This window comes from Pipistrellus hanaki, assembly GCF_964339955.1.
Source record: "Pipistrellus hanaki genome assembly, chromosome: 6".
In the NCBI taxonomy this organism is placed as follows: domain Eukaryota; kingdom Metazoa; phylum Chordata; class Mammalia; order Chiroptera; family Vespertilionidae; genus Pipistrellus; species Pipistrellus hanaki.
Window position 1 is genome coordinate 80,232,771 of NC_140508.1, and position 12,679 is coordinate 80,245,449.

General features: G+C 57.3%; 1 protein-coding gene across 50 annotated transcripts in view; it reads left to right on the forward strand.

The window, feature by feature from the left end:
* CELF4 (CUGBP Elav-like family member 4) overlaps window positions 1-12,679 on the forward strand; it is a 264,622-nt gene that overhangs the window by 63,134 nt on the left and 188,809 nt on the right. For 48 of the 50 annotated variants that reach the window (XM_084888861.1, XM_084888869.1, XM_084888881.1 and 45 more), the window contains exon 2: window positions 12,214-12,296. In XM_084888861.1, coding sequence (XP_084744987.1) covers window positions 12,214-12,296 — 83 coding nt within the window. Of the gene's footprint in view, window positions 1-12,007; window positions 12,104-12,213; window positions 12,297-12,679 lie in introns of those variants that run through there. The other 2 variants (XM_084888878.1, XM_084888879.1) reach the window with 2 other exon arrangements.

A 12,679-nucleotide genomic window follows, 5' to 3' on the forward strand; every position in this document is an offset into this window, starting at 1 on the left:
GGGAGGAGAAGAAATCAAGCTGCATGCCATGCTCTGTCCCCCTCCCCAAAGATCCCTCTCCTCGTTGGCCAACCGCCTTTCACCCACCTCTGGCGCTCCCCAGGTCAGCTATAAATGGGCTCTGCCCATCCCAGGATGGGGACCAACTGACTCTAAAAAGCCAGAGCACCTACCATGCCTACAATGTGAACGATACTCCATGCCTCCGACAGGACTGGGAGGGCTCCAGGGGTCAATTCCCAGAAGTGAGCATCTCAAGTCACATTTGCCGACTGCTCCTTTGCCACAGCCCCGGATTAAATATTGCTAAATGCCTGTGACTGAACCATCTTATTGATGTTGGGCGAAGCCCAATGCTCGGCCAGGAGAGTGTCCTAAGTCCCCAAGATCGTGAGGGAGAGACACCCGCCATGGGAGCTGGACCATGGCCTGCCAGGACTGTGTGAGATTGTTTTTCTGCTTTAGAAAAGAAAATCACATTTTCCAAACATTGATCCTATAATATGGGGCTCTTGGCTATTGGTCTTTTCAAAATAACCTGTCTTGGGTGCTGAGTTTGGAATTTCTTGGTTGGTGTGCTGCTATTTCGTTGTTGTTGTTTTTTAAGTGAATTAGGGCCCTTTAGGAAGGAGCCAGAGAAGAGAGGTGAGATTAATTCACCTCACCGGGCAGACCCTGAGTAGCCATGTGCATTCAAAGAGGGGTGCATGGCCTCCCTCCTGATTCTGAGCAGCTCATCCTCTCTTGTGAGGCCCCCATCTTGGGCTTGGTCAGGGAAGCTAGAGGGAGGCACAGCCCCATGGGCTGGAGTCTAGTTGGGGACACATGGTTCCCACCTATAAAAACAACAGAAAACTCTGTTTAACCAAGTGCTTACTTGTATGTTTCGAAGCCTTGAACTGGAAGGACTTTTTGGAAGGAGAATCGGCGAGTCTGGGAAGCCAGGGAGGGCTCCCGGAGGTGGGGGATGGGGTGTCTAAAAGAGGACCCAGGAGCAGAGAAAGCATCCTGGTGGAGGGGAGGAGCCCGAGAAAAGGCCTGCAGATGACCTGGAAATGAGCTGCGAGAGAGCGTGGTTCAGTGTAACTGAGACACAGACAAAAAGACACTCAGTTCCCTATCCTCAGCCCCGATACCCACTCCTTTCCTGAGAGATAGGAGCCAGAGAGGCAGAGCCCCACCCTCCTGAGGGTAGAGAGCTACTCCTGTGGCTGTGTCCCGGACAGTTGCTGGCTGGGGGTGGGGGCTCCAGGAGGGATTCCTTCACACCTCCCTCTGCATGGGGAGAGGGATCGTATTGGGGAAAGGACCCCCACCTCAGTTTAGCCAAACCAACCACTATGGAAAGGCCAGCACTGGAACTCCATGCAACTCAGCAAGCATTTATTGAGCTCCCTCAAGGGACCCAAGAAGTACACACAACCCGGCGAATGCTGGGCTCACTGCGGACTCAGATGCCGTACTGAGTCATTCCCACGCGCGGAGGTGTTCAGCATGTCTGGCTGGGGCCCAGCAGCGTGCCAAGGCTCTGCAGCTCCAACCAGACAGGCAGAGAGCGAGAGGCGATTTTTAGGCCGGCTCAGAGATGGGCCAGCCAGAGGGCGGGAGTGGGTTCCCTCCTAGACGCTGAGGTGGCCTCGCTTTCTCAGATGCTGCCTGTTGCCTATCTCCCACAGCTTAGCAACCAGCTAGGCTACACCAACCCGAGACCCCCTCCAGCTGTGGCGTTCCGGGAGCCAGGGGGCCATTTGCCTGGAGCCAGGCCAGCCTTCTCAGCAGGTGCACCCTGGTCTGAGAAAATCCGAAGCAGAGAAGTCTAACCTCCCCGACCAGGTTAATTAAGAGGGAGCACAGTTCCTGGTGTTCCTGCAAGTAGCGAACGCCACATGCATTTTAAATTCAGCCTGATGCTCAGACAGAGCCGTCTGCGGAAGCCTGACTTTGATTGACATGGGACAGGGTATCGGGGTCGAGGGAGAACAGATGCCTGTGGCCCCAGAGACCTGTGCTGTCTCCACCTGGGTTCTTGTAGGAAGAGAACGAGGTCATCTGTGAGTCCCTGACCCCAAGTGCAGGCCATAGGGTATGGAGGGGAACATCTCTGGCCTGGGGCCTCCAGAGGGGCTTCAGGATCCAGCCCCAAACCAGCCATCGGGGCCCAGGTGTCCACTCTCCCCTGTTCCCCCACCCCTGGGGTCAGAGGCTGACGACAGGGGCCTGGGCTGCTCTGTGGTGTAAGCTCGGTGAGCTCCTGGGCAGGACAGCACCTGGGCCAGTTAAGGACTCCGCACAAGTGAAGGAGCACTGCTTGCTGTCCTGGGGACCAGCAGGAGCCCCGCCCAGGGTGGGGGCAGGGGGCAGGGGCAGCCCCTCGGCTGCGGAACAAAACCCAGTACAACTGTCAGCCGGACAGGCTTGACTGCTCTGTGCGTGGACACCTTCCCTGCACCAGCCCCCAGCCCTTGGCCACAAACCAGGAGCTCTTCGCCGAGCAAGGGGTGATACTGTCACTATGTCAGGTCCACTCTCTGTCCTTTCTCACAGTGCCATGAGCGGTCTCCGTGCACAGCGAACAAGGAATTCTCCGGCACCGAGGGTGCAAACAAGGGCGAGGGGCAGGGGCAGGCACTTGGCAAAAGCCTGCCTGCTGGTCCTTTCAGCTTCAAGGTGCAGAGTCATTTAGGCCCCTCAGACCGAGCTATGCCCAGCAGGAAGAGAAAGGCAGGACTGTCCCGGAGGGTTCCCAGTCTAGGTCTGGGAAGATCTGGACTCCTCCCCTCTCCCCGTTCCATATCCATCTCTGTCTTGTGGCCACAAAGGGCAGGAGGGCTGAGAGATGATGGAGACACATTAGAGTCGGTGAGGGGAGGTCCAGTTTCCCATTCCTACACCCCCTTAGCTCCGAGATGCGCTCCCCTGGACTTTCTGGTTCAAAGGGAGTGAACACAGGAGGGCAGTGCTGAGCCCAAAAGCAGGATGCCGGCCAGGGGTGGGGTTCCAGCACTGGAGGGCCCTGCGGAGGTGAGCAGGCCAGCAGCCCTGATTCTTTGGCTGAGGGTCCCATCTGTCTCCCCCTCCTGTGCAGCCCCACCATCCCCACGCCTCAGGCCGCCTCCGGGAAGATGGGTGGCTCTTGCCCTCACCTGGGCCTGAGCCATCGGGCCTGTATCCCAGACCCTCTCCACAAACCTGATGGCCCTACAGCCAGCCATCTCTTCCCAGCCATTCAGCTCACTGTCACCCAGGCAGGGGCAGCGTGCACTTAGCATCCACTGTACTCAGTGACGTCTGTAATGGGGGGGGGGGGGTAGTGGGGGGAGAAAGGTCCCTGGACTTAGCAACATCTATAGTAGAATATTTCCATTTGGGCAAGCACATGTAAAAGTAAATGGACAAAGATGTGCACTCTAACTGCCAGATAAGAGGGACCGTCGCTGAGGGCTTTAGGAGAGGTGGGGGTTGGGGTAGTCAGGGCAGGCTTTCTGGAGGAGGGGAGGACATGAAGGCTCCAAAGGGGGTGGTGTGGGGAAGGCAGCAGGGAAAGGTGGGGTCCCCATGGAGGTGGAGGAGAAGAGGACACCAGAGCCGGGTGGTGGGTGACCATTGCCCTCGGAACGTAGGGAGAAGAGCAGGGACTGTTGGCATGCCCACAGGGAGCACTCCCGGGGAAAAGGGAGGAGAGGGCGAGTAAGGGCCAGGGAAGCAGGACTAGGGGGACTGAACGGCCAGGGCGGATCCTGGGAAGGTGCCACGAAGATCACCCAGCGTCTGGGCACTGGGGAAGGGGCAGAAGCAGGGGCAGGCCCCAGGGTTGCTTTCTCTGCCTATTTCAAAGCCCATTCCCCAGGAGCTCTGGGGTAGAGGTGGAGACCAGGTTCACCCTGGGGGCAGACAAGGGCATGGCCACAGGAATCCATAGAAAGTGGGACCAAAATGGCTGGGGATTCACTGAGCAGGACCCAGGAGGTCGGCCTAAAGCAGCACAGACCTAGGCAGGGGCAGCGCTGGCAGAGGGGCGGGGGGGGGGGGGGGGGGCATTCCCGGAGGAGGAGCCCTGTGAAGAAGTCTGCAGCTGTGTCTCTCATGCACGTGGGGAAGGGGCATCTGCTGACCCAGACCAAGGGGGACAGAGGCTGGAGGAGGGGACAGACGTGGCCTTAGAGCACCAGTAATCCTCTTTCCAGGGAGGCTGGTGGAGTTCCCTCTGGCCCACCTCTCTCCCTGCACGCTGCCCCCTCCCAGATTCTGCCTCAGTTTCCCCGTAGCGGCCCAACTCTGTGTCTCATGTGACTCTCGGGCGCAGCCTGGGGTGAGAACCACTCAGGAAAGATGCTCTGAGGGGCGATTTCAGGATCATGACAGGTCAACGGTGGAGATTTGGACCTTCCTGGACCCCCTTAAGGATATCACCCCAAACAGGGACCCGTGGGTCTGGCTAGTGGGTGGGTTTCCTGCTCCCTTTCCTCCCGCCCCCACTCCCACACACCACCTCCCCACCCCCCACCCCCCCACCCCCAACCCCGCCACTTCCTAGGGCCGGAAAAGTGACTGGCCTGAAGGATCTGATGTTTTATTGAAGTCCAGATCTCTGCATTCTCCAGCCACCTTCCCCTGGCTAATTCTGTAATTCAATTAGTAAGGAAGCCGAGGCCTGGCCGGGGCGGGAGGAGGGAGCGTGTGGGGAGCCTTCCCCTCTGCGATGATTACACCCCAGGCTTCAGCCCTGTTCAGAGCTGGGCAGGAAATTGTACTTCCTTCGCCTCACGATGACAAGGGCCTTTTATGCCTGCACACGGGGCTTTGTAAATTACTGCCGTCACCGTGCAATTAATTCTGCCGCTGCGCTGTGTGCCTCCCCACGTGGGGGAGGGCGCCCGCCCACCTTCTCAGGAATCAGCAGCGCCCCTTGCCCCAGCTCCCGTGGGCTGCCCTGTGGAGGAGGGTGCCTGCCACAGCCTACACCCCGCCTGGCAACAACCACTGTCAGCCTCTCCTGGCCACACCCTCCTCCCCGTCCCTCCCTTCTCTGCACCCAGGGCTTCCTGCTCTCTCTCTCTCTCTCTCTCTCTCTCTCTCTCTCTCTCTCTCTCTCTCTCTCTCTGTCTCTCTCTCTCTCCAACACCCCAATTGGTGGGTCTCCTTCCCCAGCCTCCTGAGCAGGATGATCAGCCTTCCATTCTGAAGGCACTGTCTCTGCTCTCGGGGAACTGACAGTCTGTTCAGAGACCCGAGATGTGAAACTGATGAAAAGAAGGGACAGGTAAATAAGAGCGGTGAGTGGGAAGAGGTTAAATAGCAGCATATGGGAGTGTGAGTGCAGGCCAGGGTCAGTGCACACAGACCTGAGAGTGGCGGAGGGAAGGCAGGCCCCTGTGGGTCACATGGGTTGGTGGGAGTCCGCCTTCAGCAGGGAGCCCCAGGGACCCGCTGCAGAAGACAGCACTCTCTCGCCAAGTCTGACATCGCTCAGCCCCCAGTCCCACCCCCGGCAATTTTCAAAGTCCATTCCTGCTTTGCCAGGCTGCTCTATTCTGTTCAAGTCCATGGTTCAGGAGGGTTGAGATAAAACACGCTGACTCTGACTCAGACAGGGGGACAGAAGAGGAGGGAGACCAGGGCCAGGTCACCCCTCACCCGGACATTCCCTGGTAGTTTCCTCGGCTTCTCCCCTCAGATCCCGCCGGCGGGGTCATACAGCTGGCCGGCCGAGAAGAATAGGAGGGAGGGCAGCGATGGGGAGGCTCTGAGTGCCATCATGGATTCCATCCCCCCCACCCCCATCAACTGCTGGAACTTCAGGCCACGGACCAGCAGGAAGGCTGTCTATAGCTTGCTGGGCAGAGAGAGCTGCTTCAGTCCCAGAGCTAAAGGAAGCTGTGAGGCCAGGGGATCGCAGGGCCTGCCATGATCATGAGGAATTTGCCGGGAAGCTGATACCCAGGGATGGCTGTCTGTTCAAAATGGACTATGAGTCCTGCCTCCTGCCCGGCTCCCCCATTTTTCACCCACCTGCTTTTTATTCCACCCTCCTCTTTCAGCAAAGATTTTTTTAAAAAATCTTTAATTATGCAAGTGACACATGAATCTATTCTACATCCAAAGGTGTCAATCAAAACAAAAAAGAGTTAAACTCATGGGAGGCACCCCCCCAGCCCCCACATCCCTGTCCTCGGCGTGGCGTGACCCTTCCGGACTCGCTGTAGGGCAGACACAGAGCCCAGTGCATACAGATCTCCTGGAATATGCCTCCATGGTACGCACATGTCGTATGTGACTTGCCAGTCTGCTTTCTCCCCTGACAATGCCTCTTCCCATGCTGGTACACGTAGGGCCATTTCATTTTTCAGATTGCTTGAACGGAAGAGCATCCCTGCACTGAGGGAGCTTCCGGTGGCTTCCGATCATTGCTCTTCCAAACAGCCACCGTGGACCCTTGCTCTCTCTTCTGTGGGCAAGAGTGCACGTATGCTTGCAGGTTCAGGCCTTGGAAGGGAACCGCGGGGCCTGAAGGAGGGAGAGGTTTCTGTCTTGCTAGCCCCGTCCCCAGAAATCTCTCTTGCTAGCTTCCTTCTCAGACCGCCCAGGGACTCTGGGTTCAGAGCCTGGCGCTGGCCTTCTCTTCCCCGTGGCAGTGTGTGGAGGTGCAGCTGCTCCCGGAGAGAACCCATCTCCCAGCTAGACTGTGAGTTCCCAAGGGGCCTGGGTGTGTCTCTGGGGACACCTCAGCGCGTCCACAGGTGAGTGGGCCTGACAGATGTTGAGCTGTGGTCCCTGCCCCACCCTCACAGCTCCAAACCCCTCCTCGGCTGCTGTGAGGGGAAGTCAAAACTTGTTCCTAGCTGGTTTGGCTCAATGGGTAGAGCATCAGCCCTCAAACAGAAGGGTCCCAGGTTTGATGTCCCAAGTTAAGAGCATGTACCTTGCTTACAGGCTCAATCCCCAGCCCCAGGTCAGGGTGTATGCAGGAGGCAACCAATGTATTATATGCATCTTTCTCACACCGATGTTGCTCTCTCTGTCTCCCACCCTTCCTTCTACTCTCTCTAAAAATCAATGGGAAAATATCCTGGGGTAAGGATTGACACAAAAATAATAACAAAGAAAAACGCTAGTTCTTCTGTATGGGGTTCTGTGTGTACTACCTGGGCACCCTCTCTCTCTCTTGGCCACCCTGAGCCCCCACCTCGGCCTTCACCGCAGGCCTGCCATGCTCTAAAACACCCAGTGATGGCAAACTCTCCTCACGAAGCCACCCCTCCCCACCAAGATGCCATCCCCCAGGCTCTGCCTTCAGCAAGGGAGCAGACTTGGTACCCCCAAGCACAGGGAATCGCTGGCTAGTCGCTGGTTAGTCGCTGCTTATCCAAATCTGCCTTTTTATTTTTTGAATTTATTCTTTATTATTTAAAGTATTACATATGTCTCCGTTTTCCCCCATTGACTTCTCCCTAACCACTCTCACCCCCCAGCACATGTCCTCACCCCCTACTCTCTGAGCTCATCGGTTATGCTAACATGCATGGGTACAAGTCCTTTGGTTGATCTCTTACCACCCCACCCCCCACCTTCCCTCTAAGGTTTGATGGTCTGTTTGATATTTCTATGTCTCTGTTATCTATTTTTGTTCATCGGTTTATGTTTATGGTGTTCACTATATTCCACAAATGAGTGAGATCATATGATATTTATCTTTCTCTGACTGGCTCCTTTTGCTTAGCATAATGCTCTCCAGTTCCATCCATGCTGTTGCAAATGGTAAGAGTTCTTTCTTTTTCTACAGCTATGTAGTATACCATTGTGTAGATGTACCACCGTTTTTTAATCCACTCATCTGCTGATGAGCACTTAGGCTGTTTCCAAATCTTAGCTATGGTAAATTGTGCTGCTATGAACAAAGGGGTGCATATATCCTTTGTGATTCCTGTTTCTTATTTCTTGGGATATAGTCCTAGAAGTGGGATTACTGGGTCACATGGGAGTTCCTTTTTAAGTTTTTGAGGAAACTCCATACTGTCTTCCAAAGTGGCTACACCTGTCTGCATTCCCACCAGCAGTGCAGAGGGTTCCTTTTTCTCCGCATCCTCGCCAGCACTTGTCGTTTGTTGATTTGCTGATGATAGCCATTCCAAATCTGCCTTTTTAAAGAGCCCTAGTGAGACAACTCATCTCCCGGGTAGACTGTCAGAAGCAACATCTGACTGGCTGCAGAGATGGGCAGAGAAGGCCAGGGTGGGCTGCCCCGGTGGCCTCTGCATTAGGCTGGTCTCTCTGGGCAGAAAGGACGCTGCCTCAGATCTCCCCTGCACGAGAGTCAATATGTGTTTACACCACACTCTGCAATTACAGAGATCGGCAGAGGTTGTTAATACTCATGGGCTAGTAGAGTGGTCAGCAAATTCATTAGTCAACAGAGCCGAATACCAACAGTACAATCAATGAAATTTCTTTTGAGAGCCAAATTTTTTAAACTTAAATGTCTCCTGATTCCACTTCTTCAAAATAGATTTGCCCAGGCTGCGGTATTTTGTGGAAGAGCCACACTCAAGGGGCCAAAAAACTGCATGTGGCTCGCGAGCCACGGTTTGCCGACCTCTGGGCTAGTACATCTTCCCCCAAGCCACGAGGGGAATGACTAGCCCCATTTATAGACCAGGAAACTGGGGTTCAAAGAGAGAAATCAGTGAGTGGCCCCTGATTGGTGGGAATCCACCTGGCACAGCTTCCTGTCTGGAACTGCGCATCACCTTGTCCAGGGGACCACCTAGAGGAGGTATCGGGAGTGACAGTACCTGCCCTGCAGGCACTGGGAGGATGGGCTGAGAAAGCCTCGGGGGAAAGAGCCCTCCTGGCCGGGGCCACCTGCCGACTATCCCAGGCAACATCTGTCCCCTGCCACGAGGGAGGGGCGGCGTGCCTCAGTGTCCTCGGTCAGCTCCCAGCAGCCTCAGAGCAACACTTCTGTGTCCCCAGCCCAGTCCTGATGATTGGTCCCCTCCAAAGTAGCCGAGGTGTTCGAGATTCAATGCTCTCAACAATAGGCACCGAGATCCTGCCCCTGTGCTGGGCCCTGAGGACGAAACAGGAATAGAACCCATTTGAGAGTGAGGAGACTGCTAATCAAGGAGCAGATACACACTATTAATATGTCACTAAAGAGAAGAGAAACCACGACCAGGGATCAGAGAGTGAGTGTGAGTGGGGGGTGGGTAACCATGTTCAATGAGGTGGCCAGGAGAGCCTCTCTGTGGAGGTCACAGAAGCAGAAGCCTGAGGGGGACTGAAGGGGCAAGGGGGTCATTCTGGGGAGAGGGCACAAGCTGTGCAAAGGTCCTGGGACAGAGTGTGCCTGGCAGGGCTGAGAAATAGGAAAGATGCCAGGAGGTGAGGTCAAGGAGTAGAAATGTCAGGAGAAGTTACCTAGGGCCTGGGGGTCCCTTAAAGATTCTGTTACAAAATGCAGCTGTGAGTTCTCTCCAAAAAAAAAAAACTGCGGCAGAAATTCCTGGAAGCTGGAAAAGACAAAAACAGCAGATTATTATCTTTTTTATCTAGAATGCCTCCCTTGTTATCCTAGGCCATGGAAACAATATGGTCACTTTCTCCCTCCTCTCCTCCCTCCTTCTCTTCCTCCTCCTCCCTCCTTCTCTTCTTTCTCTTCCTCTTTCTCCTCCCTCCTCCTCCCTCTCCAAACCTGCCCCTGACCTTGTCCTGAGCTGGCTTGCCTGCACACAGCTAGACAGTGGCGGCCTCCTCCTTGCAGGCAGGTGCAGGAGGAGGACAAAGCAAGAGAGGGGATGGGAGGAAAGAGGCTCCAGAGAGGCAGGCGGCAGCACGAGGGACCAGGTCACGGGGGCCTCTGACTGCTATTCATCTCAGCCCCCTGTGTCTCCATCAATGACTGTCTGCCATGGCCAGGAGGGAGAAGCAGGGAGGCTGAGGAGGAGGGTGGCCTGGGGTCTGGATGGGGAGGGATGAGGCGGAGTGGGAGGGGCTCCTTGGCGCTGAGCTCCTCCCAGCCTGGGGCAGGAGTCTGAGGAAGGGCAGAGAGAGCCCCCGGGGACCCTGAGAGTTCTGCCTTCCAGCTTTCTCTCCCTGCTTCCTCCCTTCCTTCCATTTCTCTGTCCTCCTCACACATAGATTCCCTTCCAAAATCCTCTCTCTCAGAAGCCAGGAAGTGAAGGGAAGCGGTTCTAGTTTCCACATTGGAAGAGGAGGATAGGGGCTTCACTGGCGGGTGGAGGGCTCAGGAATTGGAGAGGCATTGGGAACCCTCTGCATCTGGGAAAGTAAGAGGCCAGAGCAAGTCTGATGACAAGGGCTGGCATTGGCACCCGATCAGCACCACCAGCCTACAGGCCTCATGAGAAGAGGGGGCCATCAGGCCTGCCTGGCACAGAATCTGACTCACAATGGGACTCAGGAAGCGGCTGATAAATGGCCACAAGAATGACCAAGTGGTCAGCTGTGGACAGTTAAGGAAGAAGGTTGGCTTGAGATGGACTAAACCAGTCAAGGAGGGCTGCCTGGAGGAAGTGGCCTTGATCAGATTCTTAAAAGATGGATGGGATTGGGAGAGGTCAAAATGAGGAAAGAGGCATACCCAGTGAGGCGACTGTGAGAGCAAAGAAAAAATAAAAGGCAGGAGAGGGGCGGGGGGAGGGAGATAAGAGAATGAGAGAGTGAAAGGAAAAGTGAGCCGAAACTGGTTTGGCTCCGTGGATAGAGCTCCAGCCTGTGGACTGAAAGGTCCCAGGTTCGATACTGGTCAAGGGCATGTACCTTGGTTGCGGGCACATCCCCAGTGAGGGGTGTGCAGGAGGCAGCTGATTGATGTTTCTCTCTCATCGATGTTTCTAACTCTCTATCTCTCTCTCTTCCTCTCTGTAAAAAATCAATAAAATATATTTAAAAAAGAAAGAAAGAAAAGTGAAACGAGGGAAGTGGCCAGCCTACAAGGTGCCTGCTCTGGGGCCTTGGAAAGTCTGAGGCCACTGTTCCCCAGGTCAAGCCTGCTGCTGGCCAAAATTATCTTTTTTGCTTTCCCTGCGGTTCTGAGCCTGGCAGGCCTCCCAGGTCACACTGGGCCAGGTCTGGGGGCAGAGGAAGAGGCCCCTGGCCCTGGGCAGTCTGAGGGAACTTTCAGAAAGACTCCCCCATCAGCAAGCATTCTCTCTGCCTTGTCACTGTGCCTGAAAGGCCAGCATTAAAAAGCCACCCCTGAGTCAGGAACAGGGCTCTTAAAACCCGGATTTCCTGCTGAGGCACCATCAGAACGCCTCCAGGGAAAACGAGGCTGAACCTCAGAAACCGGAAACGGATGAGCCAAACCTCTGTTCACACTGAGGAGACCAAGGCAGGCCGGAGCTGCGGTTCGCAGGGGTCACCAGGGGAATTGGCGGCAGGGCAAGGGGCAGCCTCAGGCCCAGCCTTGCCCCTCGGTGGACTGCATACGCCCAAGCCTGGGGCGGGCGTGCAGATATCACTGCCCTAGGGCAGGGGGCACGTGGGCAGCCCCGTTCACTTCACTAGGACAGCCTGGCCGGGGTCCTCCTTGCTGATGGAGCCTTTGTTTGGAAGGCCAAGGGGGTCCCTCCATCATCCTGGAGGAAGCAGCCAGCAGCACTCCTGAGGGAGGCCACCGCAGGGTTTCATGGTCCAGTGTGGCCTGGGGTGCAGCTGGGCGAGGGGTGAGAGCTGCCCTTGGAGGTGCTGGGGCTGGAGCTGAAACAGACAGAACAGCGCCCAGAGGACCGGAGGAAGGGAGGGAGGCAGAGAAGGCTGAAGGGAGAGGGCAGAGGCCCCCGAGGTACCAGGGAATGGGGATGGGAAGAGACTATAGGGAGAGGGGGCGAAGGGAGGGAGGCAGAGAAGGCTGAAGGGAGAGGGCAGAGGCTCCTGAGGTACCAGGGAATGGGGATGGGAAGGGACTATCAGGGAGAGGGGGCGTGGAGGGGAAAGAGGCAGTGGGGGGCGGGGGGGGGAGACTTTGCCGAGGGAGGGAAACGGAGCAGTAACCACGCGAGGGACGAGAGGCAGGCGGGCAGGCAGGCACGCGGAGAGGCAGGAGGCTTGAGCGGAGCGCGCGGGAGAGACGGCGGGCGAGGTGGGGAGCGGGCCGGGCGCCGGGAGGGGCCGAGACGGCGGGCGGCGGGCGGCGGGGGCGGCGGCGGCGGCCCGGCGCCCACTGACCCTCTCGCCGTTGCTTCCCTCCAGGCTGCGCCTTCCTCACCTACTGCGAGCGTGAGTCAGCGCTGAAGGCCCAGAGCGCGCTGCACGAGCAGAAGACCCTGCCCGGGGTAAGTGGCGTCCGCGGGCGCGAGCGCCGGGCGCGCCGACAGGGGGCGACTGCGGGAGGCCGGGCGGCGCGGGGGCCGGCGGGCGGGCGGGGGGATCGGGGTCCAGGCGGACGCGCCGGCTGCCTCCGCTCCATCCCCAGCTCGTCCCGCCCGCCCCCCGCCCCTAGAGCAGCGAGGGGATCGGGCCAGGGGGCCCCCCCGCACCCCGCCGTCCAGGCCCCTCCTCGGAACCATCCCGGGGAGGGGCGCCCTGTGCCGCCGCCACACATCCCGGGCGGGGCTCTCCCCTGCTGAGCGGGTCTCTTTCCCACCCCCTCCCCACCCCCTGCCCGCCTGCAGGCTGCCCGAGGCAGGCATGCCCGCCGGGGGTCCACCTCCCCCCC